Genomic DNA, 17,400 nt, shown 5'->3' on the forward strand with positions numbered 1-17,400 from the left:
CCGCCCCAACAAATTACCCCTTTTGGTGTGAGGGTCCTGGGATGGGGACCAGCCCGGCCTGGCACTCTCCTCCCACGGTTGGGCGCCACCGCCGCGGCAACAGCCTAAGCGGAGCGCTCTCCCGCACCAAGACGCGCGCTGGTGGCACCAGATGCTGCGTGGAGGCCTTGGCGGGCACCTGGGCTCGCGCGCAGCCCTGGTGGGGAGCGCTGTCCAACACCAGAGAGGGGGCGCCCTTGCCCCAGCGTGTGCGAGAGCGGCCACTGGCGCCTCGCGCCCCGACAGGTGCAGGCGCGCGGGCTTCCCATTGGTTGCGGCGGCGGCGGCGGGGCCCCTTCCCACTCCCTGCCAGCGCTGGTCCCCATCCCCCGCCGCGACGACCGCTCAGTTGGCTGAGGCGCGTGCCTGCGCGCACCCCTACGCTGCGCGCCTCTGCCCCGCCCCCGCCCCCTCCTACTTTCCGCGCCACCGCTGCGCGCTCACGAGCTCAGGTAGCGGGCGCGCCGGAGCCTCCTCGGGGGCGCGCGGCCGGCTCCCGTCCTTCCCCACCACCCCGCACCCGGCCGCTCCCGTAGCCTGGGGAGGGAGAGCGCGGGCGGGGGGAGCCCAGGCCGGGCGCCGCGGCCGAGGCTTCCGTCTCTGGCTAGCGCAGCAGCGGCAGCAGAGGTCGCGCACAGATGCGGGTGAGACTGGCGGGGGGAGGAGGCGGAGGAGGGAAGGAAGCTGCATGCATGAGACCCACAGGTAAGACCCAGAGCCCCGGAAGGGGCTTTCCATCCCGGGGAGGCACACGCAGGCCCAGGAAGGGGAGTTGGTGCCTGGTTGTGCACCCCCAGGGAAGGAATTTTTTTTGACAGCGCAGAGCAATCTCATTGGGAACCGGGCACATAGGACCCATCCCCATCCTGGGGAAAATCAGAGAAGTATCTGAGGGAAACTGGTGCCACATTGTGAGATTCCTAAGAGTGACCTACGTATCTAGGCCCAGGGAAAAGTGGTTTTTCTGCCCCAAGACGCTGGAAGGCTTTAGACTTTCCTGTCGTGGTCACAGCCGCTGGATCCCAGGGACCGGCGCGAAGCCAATCTGCGCTACCCCCTGCCCGCTGTCCCCTCCTCCATCCCTCCCGCACGCGCAGCATCCCGCGGTGGCTCTTACTCAGTGTACCGGCGCTGGGGGGAAGCTGGGGGCATCGTGCTGTGGGAAAGGGGGAGGGCGTGGGGGAGGACCAGGGATGGAGCTGGGGAAGCCGAGGCTCCCAGTCCCAGGGCGGAGGAGCAGGAGCTGGAGCGTGGCCCCCGGAGCCCCGGCAGCTTGGGGTATTGTGTTCGCTCCTGGTTGCAGACTCTTGCAAGCCGGATGCCCTCTGTGGATGAAAGATGTATTATGGAATGAACCCGAGCCATGGAGATGGATTTCTAGAGCAGCAGCAGCAGCCTCAGTCCCCCCAGAGACTCTTGGCCGTGATCCTGTGGTTTCAGCTGGCGCTGTGCTTCGGCCCTGCACAGCTCACGGGCGGTGAGTGACCCCACTGTGACCAGGAGGGCCCAGGACGGCAGGGAGGGGGAGCCTGGCTGGAAGGACAGCCCTGCGACTCCCCCATATACCCAGACTTCTGGGGTACCTGAGAGCCTGAGGAGCCCCTGTGTCCCAGCCTAAGACCACCCTTCTTCAAAACCCCTGGAATTCCCAGAAAATTGCTCTGTGGAGCTTGCTGAGCTTCACACACCCACCTCCTCTCTGGAGCTTCCCTCTAGCAGTCTAGCCTGGCTTCTCTGAAGGAAAGACAATCAGCCTGGCCCGGTATTCTCTCTTTGGCCAAGAAAGGGGGTGGGGAGGTAGTGTATTTGTGGATTAAGTGTGTTTGTGGACCTCTGACCCTTGTCTATGCTCTCAGCAGACACAGGTCAGGTTTCAGTTGCAAGAACCACCTTTGTGAATATGAACGGTCTGAAAACGTGGCCAGACTGGCTGCAGGACAGGTTTATTTGAAAGTTAACTTTCTCTTTACTTGGGAGGTGGTGTGTTCCGGCATGTCTGGGCATGTAGCAGGTGGGGAGGGGAGGCAGAGGTTTTCCTTCAGATGTGTTTCTGGAGGATTGCTTGGCTTCTCCAGGCCTGATTTGCAGGTGGGAATAAAGTCAAGTGCTTTTCCAGGAAGTGGAAGTTAGCTGAAATGAAACTGGTAGCCTCAGTCACCATGGGTGGCTAACCTATAACATATTCAGTTGCCGGGGGAGGGCTATTTTGGGTTGTGGCAGGGAGGACAGATGGAGTTCCTATCTGAATTTCTGAGCCTTCTTGTCACTGTCCATCACGGCTGTCCGTTCCAGATTTTCTGAGAGCTTGCTGATGTGGGCAGAGTGAAAGGGCAGAATCATGTTTCCAGAGCTGAGAGATGATGTTAATATAGAAATAAATTATAACTGGTGGAAAAACAGGTATTGATTAATATACACAAACCATTCTTGTGTTTAGAAATATTGCTGTTTCAGAGGATTCCAAGGTGACGATGGAAAAAAATGAATGAAAAAATAATAAGCAAAAGTAGGGGAGGGGAATAAAGTTGGGCTTTAACACAGAGTAATCAGTAACTCAGGTCTTCCACATAGAGATCTGAAGATGCCCAGTGTATAAAAGAGCTTTCCGTGATGTGCCTGTTTTTCAGAATTAGTGAGAAAACACTTGCTTCGGATGGGGACCCGGTTTGGGGGGATTTTGGTTTGTTTTGTTTTTTAACCAGGGGTAACTTTTTTGGTGCTCTTATTTTTATAGAAATGTCTCTGAGGTAGGTTTCCTCTTCATAGAAGACCAGGTCAAATGGGATGCCAAAGTGGCACCTGTGTGACCTGCCAGGACTCTGGTCATAGCCAATGTCCAGCCCGGGACTTAGTTCCACCTTTCTGGGGAGGGGGAGTTGGTGGGCAGGAGAATGGAGCAGGGCTGAGTCATTTCCTTCCCCCTTCTCTTCTCGGGCCTCCAATGCTGGCTTTCATTCTCTCAGACCAGGTCCAGTGATTTTTCCGTCCTCTTGATCCGTTTCTCCCATGTCGATGACAGATTAATCAGGGTTCGTCTACGTCTGTTCCGAGTGTTGTTATTGGAGGTGTGAGGTCTGAGTACAGCTCAGATTTGAAGACTGTGCTCTTGATTCTGCCGTTTGCTCAAGGATCTCAGAGCTCAGTGTACAACACCGCCCCCTCGGTCTAGCATTAGTCACCCACCGGCTTGTACAACACATCTTTTATGCCTCTCTTCTGAGGGGACAAGGTATCAAGCAACAAGATCCAGAGGCTTGAAGAAGCTGGGAGTAAGCTTTGCCTGTCACCTCTCAGTTTCAAAGATCTGCCTTTTGAGGTCCTCACATGCTGCAGAAAGGCTAGGCATCAGCTTTGTTTCGTCTTGAGCTCCTTCAGGCTGAGAGTGTAACTTCTGGAAGAACATCTGTCATTTCAGAATTCCTCCACGAATAAACAGTTTGGGTGGAGAAGGGTGAGGGGGAAGGTTCTCTGGAGTTCACTATACAGAGATGTCTTAGGAAAGAAACCCACATGGATGCTTCAGGATGGTAATAAAAGGAAATTTACCTGAATTCTATACCTGTGCTTTTAAAATGTGATTGTGTGTACGAGTCATGTGGCATGTTGTTAAAATTGAACCAGATTCTGGTTTAGTTGCTCTGGGTGGGGCCTGAGAGTCTACAATTCCAACCAGCTCACATGTGATGCTCTTGCTACTGGTTCAAGGACCACACTTTGGTTAGCAATGCTTTAAATGAAAGCGTCTCTTAATCTAAGTCAGTCTGACTCTAGACTTTCTGCCTTCAGCCTGAATCAGATGGCCTATGAGACAGCAAGTCTCACCTAGTATCTAATCTTCAGGCGATACACAGAGCTGAAAAATCATCCTTGAGAGGGTGCTTTCTTTTATTTTATCCACAAAAAAAGGTGCATATATAATAGACACTGTTCTGAAATGTGGATTTTCATTTTGGTTGCTTTCAATGGAAAAGGAACACCACAATAGCAAGATATAATAGTCTCAGCTGGGAGAAAAAAAAGTGTGTGTCCAATACAGGTGTTACAGGAAAGGCCTGAACTAGAATGGGAGAAATTGAGAAAATGATCAGATGAAGGAAAAGGGGAAAAAGAATTCTCTCAAAAATGAAATGTTTTGCTGCGGAAAGACAGAGAGCCAATTCAATCCTTTGAGCCCTAGGAGAGAGTTCATGAGTCTGAACTGGCCTCAAGTGACTTTTGAGTGGGTCTTTCCACACTATCTTTTGTAAATCAGGGAAAGGAGTCCTCATTTGGGGCCACTAAGACCAAATACCCCAAGAGGACTAACTTCGGGTTTATAGGGAGACAGGTCTCCTGTTCCCAAAATCTGCAAGGAGCGTGGCTGTGGCTACTTCTCTCTTCCTCCACCCCAGTATGCATTACCAGAGGTATATTTGGGGGTATTTGCATATTTGCAGTGGATATTTGGGGGTATTTGAGGGATGCCTGGAGTGGTCCACCTAGGCGTAGAGGAAGAGAGCTGAGAGTTTGCTCTACAAATTGTTCCTTGAAAGTGAGCTCATTAACACCTCCCTCTATGACTAGAAATGCAGGCCAGGCTCTGCTCCTTGATAACGTCGGGGCGTTGGGCCTTGAACGCCTCAGTTTCCTTATCCAGCAAATGAGGAGGATGCAGCCTAACTAACAGGGTGGGTATGACGGATGGAAATCACATAGGCGCTCCGAAAGTGTAGATGGGAGCCGTGAGGAGGGGGGCTCAGACAGTGTTGTAACCTTCCGGGCCTTTGCTTCATTCATTCAATACGTACTGAGTGCCTGTCCCTACCCGGTGCCAAGCGCTGCCGTATATAATGTTCTTTTTACCTAAAGAACACTCCCTTACTCTCTATTTTTTGCCCAATGAGCAAACTTATCTTCAGGACCCAACTTCAGATGCTCCCACCTCTTTCCTATTTCCCCAGTTACTAAAGTCTCCCCTTACCTGGGAGCCACGCCACTAGGTATAACCCCTATCCTCATGTTGTCTCATCCACTAGACCATAGCCCACTGATGGCCAGAACCTCGACTTCATTCTTTTTTTTTTTTTTTTTGGTCCAGGCACCCTGCACAGCATCGGACACATAAAAGATGCTCAGTGTTGGTTGGCAGCAAGAAAAAGGATTCCCCAAATACTGCCACCCCATTTAGAAAAGAATTACCATGGGTGGTTACAAAAATGCACGAGTTTCATGGCAGTTGAGGCCATTTCCATGTGGAGTAGCCTAGGAGGTTGGAGAAAAATTCAAGAAAGGCTCAAGAGAAGCCGTAGCACCTCTGGGATGAGATCTGAGGGAGGGAGCGGATGCAGCACCTCACAAAGTTTAACTTTTTGAAAAATGTTTTCAAATTTATTTCTCAGTTACAGTTGACATACAATATTGTATTAGTTTCAGGTGTACAACATAGTGATTAGACATGTATATAACTTGCAAAGATTCCCCCCCATAAGTCTAGTACGCACCTGAAACCATACATAGTTATTACAATATTACTGACTATATTCCCTATGCTGTACTTTACATCTCCATGACTATTTTTATAACTGGCAATTTACACCTCTAATACCTTTCACCTTTTTCACCCATCCCCCAACCTCCCCAAACCCTTCCCATCTGGCAACCACCAATTTGTTCTCTGTATCTCTGAGTTTGTTTTCTGTTTTGTATATTCGTTTGTTTTGTTTTTTAGATTCCACATGTAAGTGAAATCACACGGTACTTGTCTTTCTCTGTCTGACTTATTTCACTGAGCAGAATACCCTCTATGTCCATCAAAAAGGTTAACTTTGAAGTAAGAATAAGATGGTTTGTGAGATCTGCGAGTTTTTGTTTGAGGCGTGTTTGTTGGTATGAGCCTAAGACGTTAAGTTTTAGGGAAGAATTTCCTCTTTTTAAAGAAAAAGATAGTTGTCCTACTCCGAGACAGAAGACGTTAGCCACGCAAGAAGAAAAACAAATAGAAATAATTGAGTTGCTCACAAATTGGACTTAAAAGTACGTTTTGAAATAGATTCTTAATTGAGGAGATTGTCTTCGCTTTATTAATCGTAAACAAGGTAAACTGGGAACATCAAAGAGATAAAGACAATTCTTGATAAAAGCAATTACTGTTATTTGGAAATGACACTAAACTTGGGAGCACAGCGGTAGATGGGCGTCTGTTACTCCACTCTGGAGGGAAAGGATGCTCAGGCCCCAGGAGGGGGGGCGGGGGGGGGGGGGGAAGGAGGGGGCGGGGGGGCGGGGGAAGGAGGGGGCAGGGGGGAAGAAGGGGGTGAGGGGGGAGGAGGGCAGACACAAGTGTGAACCTGTAGAGTGAATGCCTAGTCTCCAGGAATGGATTTTTATTCTTAGAAGTGAGAGAAATTGCAGCGCTCAGTAAACTTGATCAATGATCATTTCATCATTATCCCAATAAATTGAGCTTTTCACGAAAGTGGATGAGTAAGCGGGGTTTTTTTTGTTTGTTTGTTTGGTGTTTTTTTTTTTGGAAATGAAGGTTCGACCTGGTTGTCTCATGTTTCTGCCAGAAATTGGTGACTTTTATCTCCTGGCATTACCAGCATGGGAGCAGAGCTACACAACGAGGGTCACTCATGTGCTATGTATATATTCCTTTTTCTCCGTGTAACAGAATCCCAAAAGACCTTATTTCTTCGGTCTGATCACATTTATCGAAGATGTATGTGGTTAAATTGGGTGAACCAGTAAGGGAGGTTCTTCTAAGAAAAATGAAATCCAGTCTTACAGTGGGTTCTATAAAATCTGTGTGTATAATGTTGTTATTGATCTAGCTGGTTTCCAAATTCAGATTCTCAGATTGTAGAAGAACCCTTAGGACTTCCCTAAACACTAACCTCAGAAGATTCTGATCCTCTGCAGGCGAGAAACAACAGGATCTGTTTGCTGTGTAGAAATTTGATAGTCTTAGAAGCTTAAATCTGTGAGAGGCTCCCATTGTTCTGTTAGACTCTGAGTCTCAGTGTTAGAATCTAACCCAAGGATACATTTTAACAGTTTCTTTTGGGGGACACGTCTGCAAATTTAAGCGATAGTATGACAGCATATACGCAATAGCTGATTGGAGCCACCTCTATGTTTAAATCATCCTTAAACCAAATGGGGAAATAACCTTTTAGAAACTTGCAGTCCTCTGGTGTAGAACAATCAGTTCTGAATAGCTATGTGGCCTTTAAAAGGCTTGCGCAGATTTTTCCCTCTGGAAATGGGGCACCTGTTTTTTTTTTTTTTCTATCAGCCCTCTATTTACACTGTTGTTTTATAGATGGGAGGTGCTCGTTTGCTTGTCATAATGACTTAGCGAGTATGTTTTCGTTTCTTGAGCTAATGAGTTGGAGAGAGACAGGGTCCAGTAGAAAGTACACAGGGCCAGTTTTCCTTGCTACTGTCCCACATCTGGCTCAGTGATAGTAACCTAATGGCTGCCTCAGTTTTATTATTGTTATCTGTGAAATGGGAATAATACATCATCTGCCTCCCATGGTGGTTGTGAGAATCAAATGCATTAGAGGGGAAAGGGTAGCTATTTGAGGTAACAACATCATCACCCACAAACTGATAATGAATGCTTGCTACTCTCATTGTGCTGGGGTTTACCAAGAGCTTCCTTTGTCCTGAAAGGATATAGCATGACAAACACATAGCAATACCCAGTGGCACAGGCCAAGATGGATATGTGCTATTGAAATCATTAGGTGGTCACTGATGCTTGGTCCCAGCAGTCCCATAAAACTCTCCCTCATGATGTGGTATCGTAGTTCCTATAGTGGAGATTTATCTCAGAGACTCTGGAGAAAGGGGAGGAGCAGGTAATGCTTCTCAAAGAAGATGACATTTGAGTTAAGTCTTGAGTAATAAAGTCATTTTCCAGGCAGGGAAAGTGTTTTTGTTTGTTTGTTTGTTTGTTTTTCAGGAAAGAGAATAGCATAAGCAGAGGCTCAGAATGAGAAAGAATATGTACTGAAGACCAGGATTAGATCAGGGCAGCCTTAGTGATGGGCAACGAGAATGAGAAAAGAGGCTGGATGGGCAGAGGGGACCCCCATGGCCGCTCACTATAACACTTAGGAATTTGAGTGTCACACTGACTACAAAGTATGTCTTCAGGGCAATGACATGATTGGATCTTTGGTTTAGAAAAGAATTTTTTAGCAATATGGAAGATGACAATATGGAGAGACAGAGAAACCCTTGCTCATTAAATATTAGTTGTGCATCAACCAGTGAGTAGGTGGAGGGTACAGCGCGGATAACACAAAGCCCTGCCCTTGGAGAACTTACATCCTAGTGGGGGCCAGTTAGGAAACTCTTGCCTTGGTCCTGGAGGGATGTGATGAGGGCTTTCACTAGAGAAGAATGAATCCATTTGAAAGACGTGAAGAAGCCAGACGGCCGGCTGGATGTAGGGATGGCGGACGATCCGTTAGTGGAGCCCTGGCAGTGTCATTTGGGGAGAGACTAACAAGTTCATTTTGGATGAGGACACTTGCGTTGCCTGCAGGACATCCATTTGGGCACCATCTGTCCATTAGGCAGATGAAAACTGACTGGTGCTCAGGAGAAAGATTAGAGTGGGAGATGCAGATTTGTGTAGCGTGCACATGGAGAGGGTCACTGGCGCTATGGGAGGGGTGGGCTTTCCCAGGAAGCAAGTGGAGATAGAATGAGCCAAGAAGAGGGTTTGAGGATGAAACCCAGGAAAGATCCACATTTAAGTGTCAAGAGGAGACGTCAGTAACGAGGAGGAGGAGTTGGGCTGATAATGAGTATTGATAATAAGAATAAAACAACAACTACAGAACTTGATCCCGGTGATTGGTTGCCCACTCTGATTGGGAGGCCAGATTCATTCTTATGTTATTACTAGGATGGTATTAGGATGGTTTAAGTACTTTGCGTTCTGGGTACCTATCCCCATACCAACTGGACCGAAAGGAGAGCAGGGCCAAGAGGGAGGCCTGCTGTGGGTGGGATGGTGGAGGATTTGCATAGATGTGTGAGGCTTCACTGAAGAAGAGTCCAGACATTTTCCAGCCTCCATCAGGGGGACACAGGTAACTGGAGAGCCGAGTCACTAGGTGGCCACTGACAGCGTTGGCTGCAGAGGAGACCATGTGCGTGAGTGCAGTGATGGTGGCTGGGGGACTTCCTCCTCGCTGGCTGTGGCCCCGTCTGCACTGCTGGGGCGCTGGGGCTTCTCATGTGCTCAGTGCTTCCAGTGCATATCCTGCCTCCACAAATCCTTCGGTGGCCCTGTCCTCCAGTCCTTCAAAGATTCATCTTCTGGGGCTGTCAGTTCATCTTCAAAGGTGCGATTGTTAGAGAGTGATCCCTCGGTCACTCCCACCCCCTGGGACCAGCTCTGTCACCTCTGTACCAAGTCACTTAACCTCTCCATGCTTTGGTTTATTCATCTGGAAATCAGGGGTCACAAGGCTGTTCCTCTCTACTTCCCAGGGGGTGCGACGTGCAGGTATGGAGGAGGCAGGCTCAGGAGACAAGGCGTTTTATAAATACAAACAGTTATGATTGCCCATCTGGAAGAACACCTCTCTCCACTGCACCGAGGGCTGTTTTTGCTTCCTTGAGTCCACAGGGATCCTCTGTGCAGCATGGAAACACCTCCCCACGTGCGGGCCCTGCCCCCCCGTGAATGCTCATTTTGTGTGGACATGATGACAGGCATCTGGAGGAGCTCTTGGGCTGCAAAATAGGATGTGGCAGTCTGTGCCCCACTGCTGCTGGTGTGTTCATTGAATAGTCGTGTCTGGAGGTCCTTGTGCAGTTGAAAGCAACTCTCAATAGCTGTTGGCCCACGCCCTGTCAGCCCTTTTGGGGGCTCACAGAAGCCTCAGGAAGGTGGGGGGGGGAAGAAACTGAACATGTGAGGTAGGCGAGGGATTCATTATAGGTGCTTCAGAGGTCCATGAGGGAGGCAGGTGTTTCATGCGTTCCCCTTACTGCACAGGGCGTTTCTGGGGCTGGAAGCATCTGCGCTCAGTGGGCCAGCATCTTCAGGCTCAGGTAGGATGGTGGGATCATTGAGATCTAGAGACTCCGGAAGTGCTTGATCGGTGTTGAATGCCTCCTCTCACCCCCCAGCTGCCGGCTGTCTCTAGTTTTTGAGAATCTCTTTATAGCTCTGCAGGTGGGGTGCTGCTTTTGGATGTCTGTGGGCTGGACATCTTGGGATTGCTAGTCCTTTGCAGGAATGCCTGGAAATCCTCTCTGTTCCAGCCTCGGAGTCCTTTAGGAAAGCAGCCTGTCAGCCGTGCTGCGGGCACCCCTCTGCAGGGACCTCTCCTTGGTCCCTGAATGTCAGCCCTTTGCCACATGGGGCTCCTGGAGTTCCAGGGTCTGATTTGGGGAAGGAGTCCTTAAAAGGAAACCTGACCAATGGGCTTTGAATTAATAGAAGAGGGTCCTGCGTGGTTTCATGAGGTAGCTGGGCATTTATCCCCCTGATTGCGGCTTTGCTGAAAGTCTGCCTTTGCCGTTTTCATTTACATGGTAATGAGTGTGCAGAGCTTCTGCCCTTTGTCATCTTCAGATGAAGGAAGACCCAGTTCTTTGCGGGCTCCCCCAAACACATAGAGGATCTGAAAATGGGAATCATCCTGCCCTGTCTCTGTAGCCATCGTCTTTGTGCCTTGGGTGAATTGCAGCCACGCTCAAGGGCAGATTCCCCCAAGTCCTTTGTTGCAGCTGCTGTTAAATTTGTTCTTTCTCAGTTTCCTCCTTGCAGCGTGGTTACCAGGGGCTTTCATCTAAAGCAGAGCTGGTGACTGGTCTCTACCTCACTTTGCTACAAGGTTTGTGTTCATCTCACCTCCTACGTGCCTTGGTCTTCTGATACTTGGCATTTTCTCTAGTACCTGCTGTGTTGATGTCGTTGCTAAACTAGGTCATGTTCTCGGTGATGTAGCAGAAGCTAAGTTCCATGGAAATGCAAGAGGTTGTACCCAGCCAATTGCTCCCTGGGCCCTCAGGTTCCTTCAGACTCTGTATTGTCAGCCCTCTTCCTGGATTAAGAGAGACACATGCAGTTGCTCTCCTCAAGCTGAAGAGCAAGATGGACACATATTCATGAAGTGTTCCAGGAGAAAGATGCTGGGCAAAGGATGGTCCATTGACCTAGAAAAACAAGAGGGGAGCACAATTCAAACCGGATCTGCTGAACCCATTTGTTTTCTCTGCCTGAAGGCATCATGCTGGTTCCTCCAGCTGGCCTTCACACAGCTGCTCCCTGGCCTGGACGCCCCTTTGTCATCCCCTTCCTACCTTCACAGAGCCTTCCTGTCCCTTCAGAGACAGCTTACATCTTACTTCCACTCCTGCTGTGGCCTCTTGGATGGCTCCTGGCTTCTCTAACTTACACTAGAATCACGGACTGTTGGGCTGGGGAGGACGATGGAGGTGGTCTGGTCCAGGGGTTGACACCACGCCCTTGACTCCCCCACAGAGGGCCTGCCTGGACAGAGTGGGGACTGAGCAAGCCGCCCCTGGGCCCCCTCTGCTTCCACCTGAGTGTGCACCTCCTTATATGCTTTCATCTCGCAACCTATGAAAACACCGCACTCAGTCCATCCATGTCCTTCTAAACAGGAGGAGAAAGGAGGTCTCTGTCACCCACGTAACGCTTTAAGGTGGTCACGAAGAACCAGGGTGTAGAGATAGACCCCTGGGTCGAATCCCAGCTCTACTGCCTGGTTGCTTTAAATGTGGAGCAAAGTGTTTAATCTGCCTCTGCCTCCGTTTCCTCATCTGTAAAATGGGGGCAATACTGCCCATGCCACAGGACTGTTGTGAGGATGAAATGGGTTTGTACGTGGAACAGAGCCTGGCACGTAGTGAGACTTGAATAAGTGTTGAGCATCAGTCTCCTCTTTTTCTTCATCGTTATTATTTGTTTGTTCTGTTTTTACTTATAGAAGCTCCTGGAAGCTAGGATCCATGGCGAGGATTCGTCTTTTCTTATTCTTTTCATTAAAGATTATTGGGGTGACAAAGACGTCATCTTTTGTAACCTGACTATGGTGCGTGTGATCTAGAGACTCAGGAAATGTGTCTCCTGACTAGCGACTGTACAAAGGACTGAGAAAGTACCCCTGACATCAGACGGCCATGGTAGATGTGAGTTCCTCGGGGGTGGGCACCTGGCTGTCCCTGGTTGATGTCTCAAAGCCCCGCCAGACATAGCTTGTCCAGACTCATACCCCTTGCTTGGTCACTGGGTCAGTGGACTTTGCATCCAGGTTTGGCCGCCAAGACTTGCTACTCTGTGAATAAAAGATCCTGTTGAGTTGAGCGTTTTATTATTTCCAAACTCTCTTTGCTCTTGCTTCTGACATCTGGGTCAGACAGTAACAACAGCTGCGGTCATCGGCAGGAAGGACAGTAAGGCTGACGTCTGGCGCTGCCCTGAACCTGCCCCTCCCTCAGTGAGTGACAGCACCTAGATGGTCTGAGTTTTCACTTCTTCTTACCTGACGGGGTCCCAACATGGCTTTGAGCTCCTAAGGAGAGAGCGCAAGGAGGTCTTTCAGCCTCTTCTCTTCTCTCATCCACTCTTACGTTTACTCAACAGGAATGTATTCAGTACGTGCTATGTGCAAGGACTGTGTTCCGCAGGTACTAAGACTAGAAGCAGGACTACAGTAGAGCCCCAGCCCTCAAGGAGCTCACGTCTACATGTCGATATGTGTTATCAATCCACGTGAGCTGCCATAACAAAATACCACAGACTCGGCAGCTTAAACATTTATTTGCTCATAGTTCTGGAGGCTGGAAGGCTAAGATCAAGGTGCCAGCATGGTTGGCTTCTAGAGAGGGCTCTTTTTGTGGCTTGCAGTTGGCCACCCTCTCACCGTGTCCTCACATGACCTTTTCTTGCTGTGTGTGCATGGAGGGAGAGAGAGGAAGGGGAGGAAGCACTCTGGTGTTTCTTCCTAGAAGGACACCAGCCATCTTGGCTTAGGACCCCACCTTTGTCACTTCATTTAACCTTAATTATCTCCTTATAGGCCCTGTGCCCAAATACAGTCACATTGGGTGTTAGGGCTTCAACATATGGATCCTGGAGGACATAATTCAGTCGTTGGAAGATACTACAGCGAAATGCTAATTCTGATGGAAAGATTCTATGAGAACCCAGAGCTCTTATCCTAGCCAGGGGAGATCAGGGAAGGCTTCTAGGAGGAGGTGATAGCAGAGCTGAGCTCTGAAGGAAGAGTAGCAGTTAGGTGAAGAAGGGGAGTAAGAAGCAATATAGCAAAGGTGTGGCCACATGAACTTCCTGTGAGAGGGGGTGGGGCGTTTACAAGCCATTTACCTACCTATTCATACATTTTATTACATCATTCACCAAACATTTCCTAGGGTTTGCTCTTTACAGACTAACATGCAGACACTGATGGCAGGATCCAAAGATGATCTGGAAGCTCAAGTTTGCAGTTTCCAAAATTACAGGGCTGTAATGTTTGCTCTAACCTAATCAACTGGCGGTTAGACATGTCCATTATTCGATTATAGCTGCTGGCCACTAAAAAAAAAATCAATTGCAAGTAGCTCCCCTGACTACCCCGTGGGCCCACCCCTGGTTTAGGTCAAGTAAATATTGAATTATTACGTGGATTTAGCCTGGGGAGAAGTGACTGGTTAATATCTACCATAATTGGAGGCTATCTCCAATTGTATTTTTAAGCCATTTCGAATTTTTCTTTTTATGGGGTAATTTCTTCTCTGCTAGTCAAAACGTTTCCTTTGTCCTTTTTCTTTCTTCTGATGTTTTAAGTTGCAACAAATGGAGCATCTGAATGAGTTGTGTGTCCAGCTTTGGTTGTGGTGCCTTTCCAAGGAGCCCGTGTTAGGAGACCCGGTAACCCTTTTCATTAAAGAAGGGGCCGCGACAGAGAAGGCAGTGTCCGAGTCAGCTGGGGTCTACCTCCCCTTGCTTAGCCTGTCTGCTGCCACATTTGAACAGTTCTTAGCCTTGTGCCATCCATGGACCAGCTTCTGGAGGTCTGTGAACTGCCCCCACCCCGACCCTCGCGCATGCATGAAGACTTGTATCTGAATTTCTCTGAAGAGGGTCCATAGCTTTCAACAGGTTCTCAAATGGGTTCATTACCAAAAAGGGTTAAAAACAAAACAAAACAAAACACAGACTCAGAACCAATTGCTTAGAGTGAGGCTGTGGCTAAGCTACTGACAGAGATCCTGCAGAGAAGGAAGCTGTTTTCAAGGGCTTTGGAAATTATTTTTCCTACTTTCTATTGCCTTTCTCTTGAAGTTTTGGCCTTAAACACCTATGGGTTGAGTTTCAAGGTGTACTAGGGAAAGAAAGGCTAAAGAAGAAAAGCTACCAGGGCAGCTGACAAATTCATCTGGACTGACGGCCATCAGAGAGCTGCCCCTTTAATTTAACACTTCATTCTCTCTGGCAGTTGCAAACACTGTGCAATTTAGAAAAACTCTGCTCTTAAGTGGGTTCTCTATAAATAGTAAAATAATAAATAGATATAGAAGAGGTAGGATGTTCATTTATTCAAGGAACATTTATGGAGCTTTTATTATGTACAAGGACCTGGGCCAGGCAGAGTGGGGGAGTCAGAGAGGAATGACGGGCAGCACCCCAAAGCCTGTGCTATTGCCGAAAATTATGTGTGGAAGATATCCATCTTTATTTTTTTCCACTGAAAATGTGGGCAGCATGAGAAATATTCCAATAAACAGGAGAAAGGGATGCTTTTGTCTCATTTATCCCTGTAATTCACCATGTTGTTATGACATATTGAGGCAATATAGACTTTATAAGAGCGCTTATGCTACTGTTTCCAGTGTTATAAACTGATGGGTTAGTGGCACATGAAAAAAGTTTTTCTTTCTTTTTTTTTTTGTTTTGCTATAATGAATATTAGAAACATAATAAATGTCCTTGTTGTTCAAATCTATGATCCACGCAGTCTGGGCTTTGGGTTCATAGAATTAGAGCTGGAAGGCTTTCGAGTCTGTCTTATTTACTGGCGTGGATGTGAAGACCCAGGGAGGAGGGTGCGTTGCTCGTTTCACAGCTGGTTAGTGGCAGAGCTGGGACTGGAACCCCTGGTGGGTCTTTTCCATAACCTCACTGGCCGTTCTTCAGACAACTGGGGATCATAAGAATGGGACCCAACTTCTGGGAGTTATTTGGCTTAAATGAGATAATACATGGAAAAGCACTTACACCAAGGCCTGGCCCAGAACGCAAGCCCAGTGAATGCCAGCCCTTATCGCTTCTATTATTCCTTCCCTCCGATGAGTCTTTCTCTCCACAAATTCTTTTCATCATTCTCGAATAGGTTCTTTTCCCCTCTATGTCTTGGGTCATGTACTTCATGTACTTATGATAGCTACTAAGTACTTCTTTTCATTTCCCTCAAGTATATTTATAGTTAGAAGGGACACTCAGATAAGCCTTGCGATTTTTGGGGGTAGGATTTAAATGTTCCATGTACCCGACTCTCCTTCCGCTCTGCTGGGGCCCTCTCGTCCCCTGAGGCTTGGCCGAGGGGCGCTGGCCGTCAGCTGCCCAGACACGTGGGCTGGCCCAAGGCCAGCGTGACCGGTTTCTTTCTGATGTTGCCCAGAACCTTGTTGACAGCAGTGTTTCCATGTCTGGGCAGCACAGTGGGTGATGTTGTTATCTCCAGAGAACAGAGGTCCAAACTCTCAGGCCCTTTCGTGTGGTACACTGGTGGCTGCGAGTCTACTGTTTCATGCACACTGTGTGGAGCCGTTTGTCTTTCCTGAGCCAGGCTCACTCCCACTGAGACTCAGGAGCAGACGAAACGAGGAACCCTGCCCTTCATGCTGAGAACCTCAGGCCCAGCAACGGAAACCATGCGGTTTGACTGTGCCTTACTTAACTGTGCTGAGATCAGCAAAGCCAACACAGAAGTAAAAGGACCATGACACAATGAACAATTTGTGTGAGAATATGAATTCAACACTGAACATCCCAAAGAAAAGTGGAGCAGTGGTATTTGTCATGCTTAAGACCTGGCAACGAAGAACTGAAAATGGGGCAACGTTTCTTTTCCAAGTCTATGTTAGCAAGAATATCCAGCTCAGTACGACGGAGGTCAAGTATTCGTATGCCTTAACATGTTTGTCTCAGATAAGAAATCACCAGATTATAAAATAGCGGCTTAGATTAATCATTTCATTTATGCATCCAAGTTAGAATTACTAAGTACTTACTATGGGAAGGACAATATCCCAGGTTCTGTAGCGTGATGTCTAAGATAGGACTTCTGCCCCTAGGGGTTGAGATGTATTTCGTTGGGAAATAATTCTGTCACCTGTAATTGTGACAGGAGGATTATGCATTGAAGGCATAATCAGAGCGTTGTGGAGTCCAGCAGTGGACGTCTTTCGATGGCTTCTGACTTGCTTGAAGAAGGCAGGATTCATAGCAGAGAAGTCCTTTGAGTTAGGCATTGCAAAGGGTGTACAATTCCCACAGGAGGTGGAGAACAGAGAATTTTAGAGGAAAAAGAACCCATTGCCGTGGGCGAGCATAAGGTATGTTCACTGTCAGGTGAGGACTCACCCAGCCCTGAACTGAGAGAGTGTTTTGGAGACACACAGGCGGTAAGGCTAGAAATATAGTGATAATGATGGTGATGGCTGTTTATCAATTACTTGCTTCCTGCCAGGCACTTTCCAAGTGCCTTACACGTATTAACTCATTTAACCCTATGAATTCAGTACTGTTTTCACGCTCATTTTCAGGCACACAAACCACAGCACAGAGAGACTAAAGGACAGGCCCAAGGTGCTAGAATTAGGAAGTGCTGGGGCTGGCAGGTCCCAAGGCACGCCATCAGGCGCGGGAACCCATGTCTTCACCTCTCCTAGCCTCCCTCACTGCCTCCAGGTTTGGGGGTGCTCAGCCACTAAGGGCCTCCAATGTCAGACCAAGGATGAATTTGTCCGCCGCTCTGTCTGTTTGTCTGCTTTAGACCCTCTTTTCCCAGTACACCTTGAACGCCCCCTCAAAGGTGGTTAAGCCCAAAACCTCAAGAAAAAGGAACTCATAAATAGAAAGCATAATTTCCTAATCTCTTAAAAACTGTTTCCTTCCCAAGAACTGATTGGGAGGCCATTGGTGAGCCACTGAGACTTTCTGAAGGGAGAGGTGTGTTTGAGCCAAGTATTGGGGCCATGGTTCTCCAATGGGGTGATTTTGCCCCTCTGGGGACATTTGGCAATGTCTGGAGACATTTTTCATTGTCATGACTGGAAGGGGGGTGGAGGGTGTGTGCTACTGGCATCTAGAGG

At 48.4% G+C, this 17,400-nt stretch overlaps 1 protein-coding gene across 7 annotated transcripts in view; it reads left to right on the plus strand.

The window, feature by feature from the left end:
* Window positions 1–467: 467 nt before the first annotated feature.
* Window positions 468–17,400, plus strand: part of SUSD4 (sushi domain containing 4) — a 98,410-nt gene continuing 81,477 nt past the window's right edge. For 3 of the 7 annotated variants that reach the window (XR_012490903.1, XR_012490902.1, XM_074316957.1), the window contains exons 1-2: window positions 498–744; window positions 1,343–1,516. Coding sequence is in view for 5 of the 7 variants with exons in the window: in XM_074316957.1 (XP_074173058.1) it covers window positions 1,378–1,516 (139 nt within the window). In the remaining 2 variants the exon portion in view is untranslated. Of the gene's footprint in view, window positions 745–1,342; window positions 1,517–17,400 lie in introns of all 7 variants that reach the window. The other 4 variants (XM_074316960.1, XM_074316959.1, XM_019756373.2 and 1 more) reach the window with 3 other exon arrangements.

Source organism: Rhinolophus sinicus, linkage group LG12, assembly GCF_036562045.2.
Source record: "Rhinolophus sinicus isolate RSC01 linkage group LG12, ASM3656204v1, whole genome shotgun sequence".
Lineage (NCBI taxonomy): Eukaryota > Metazoa > Chordata > Mammalia > Chiroptera > Rhinolophidae > Rhinolophus > Rhinolophus sinicus.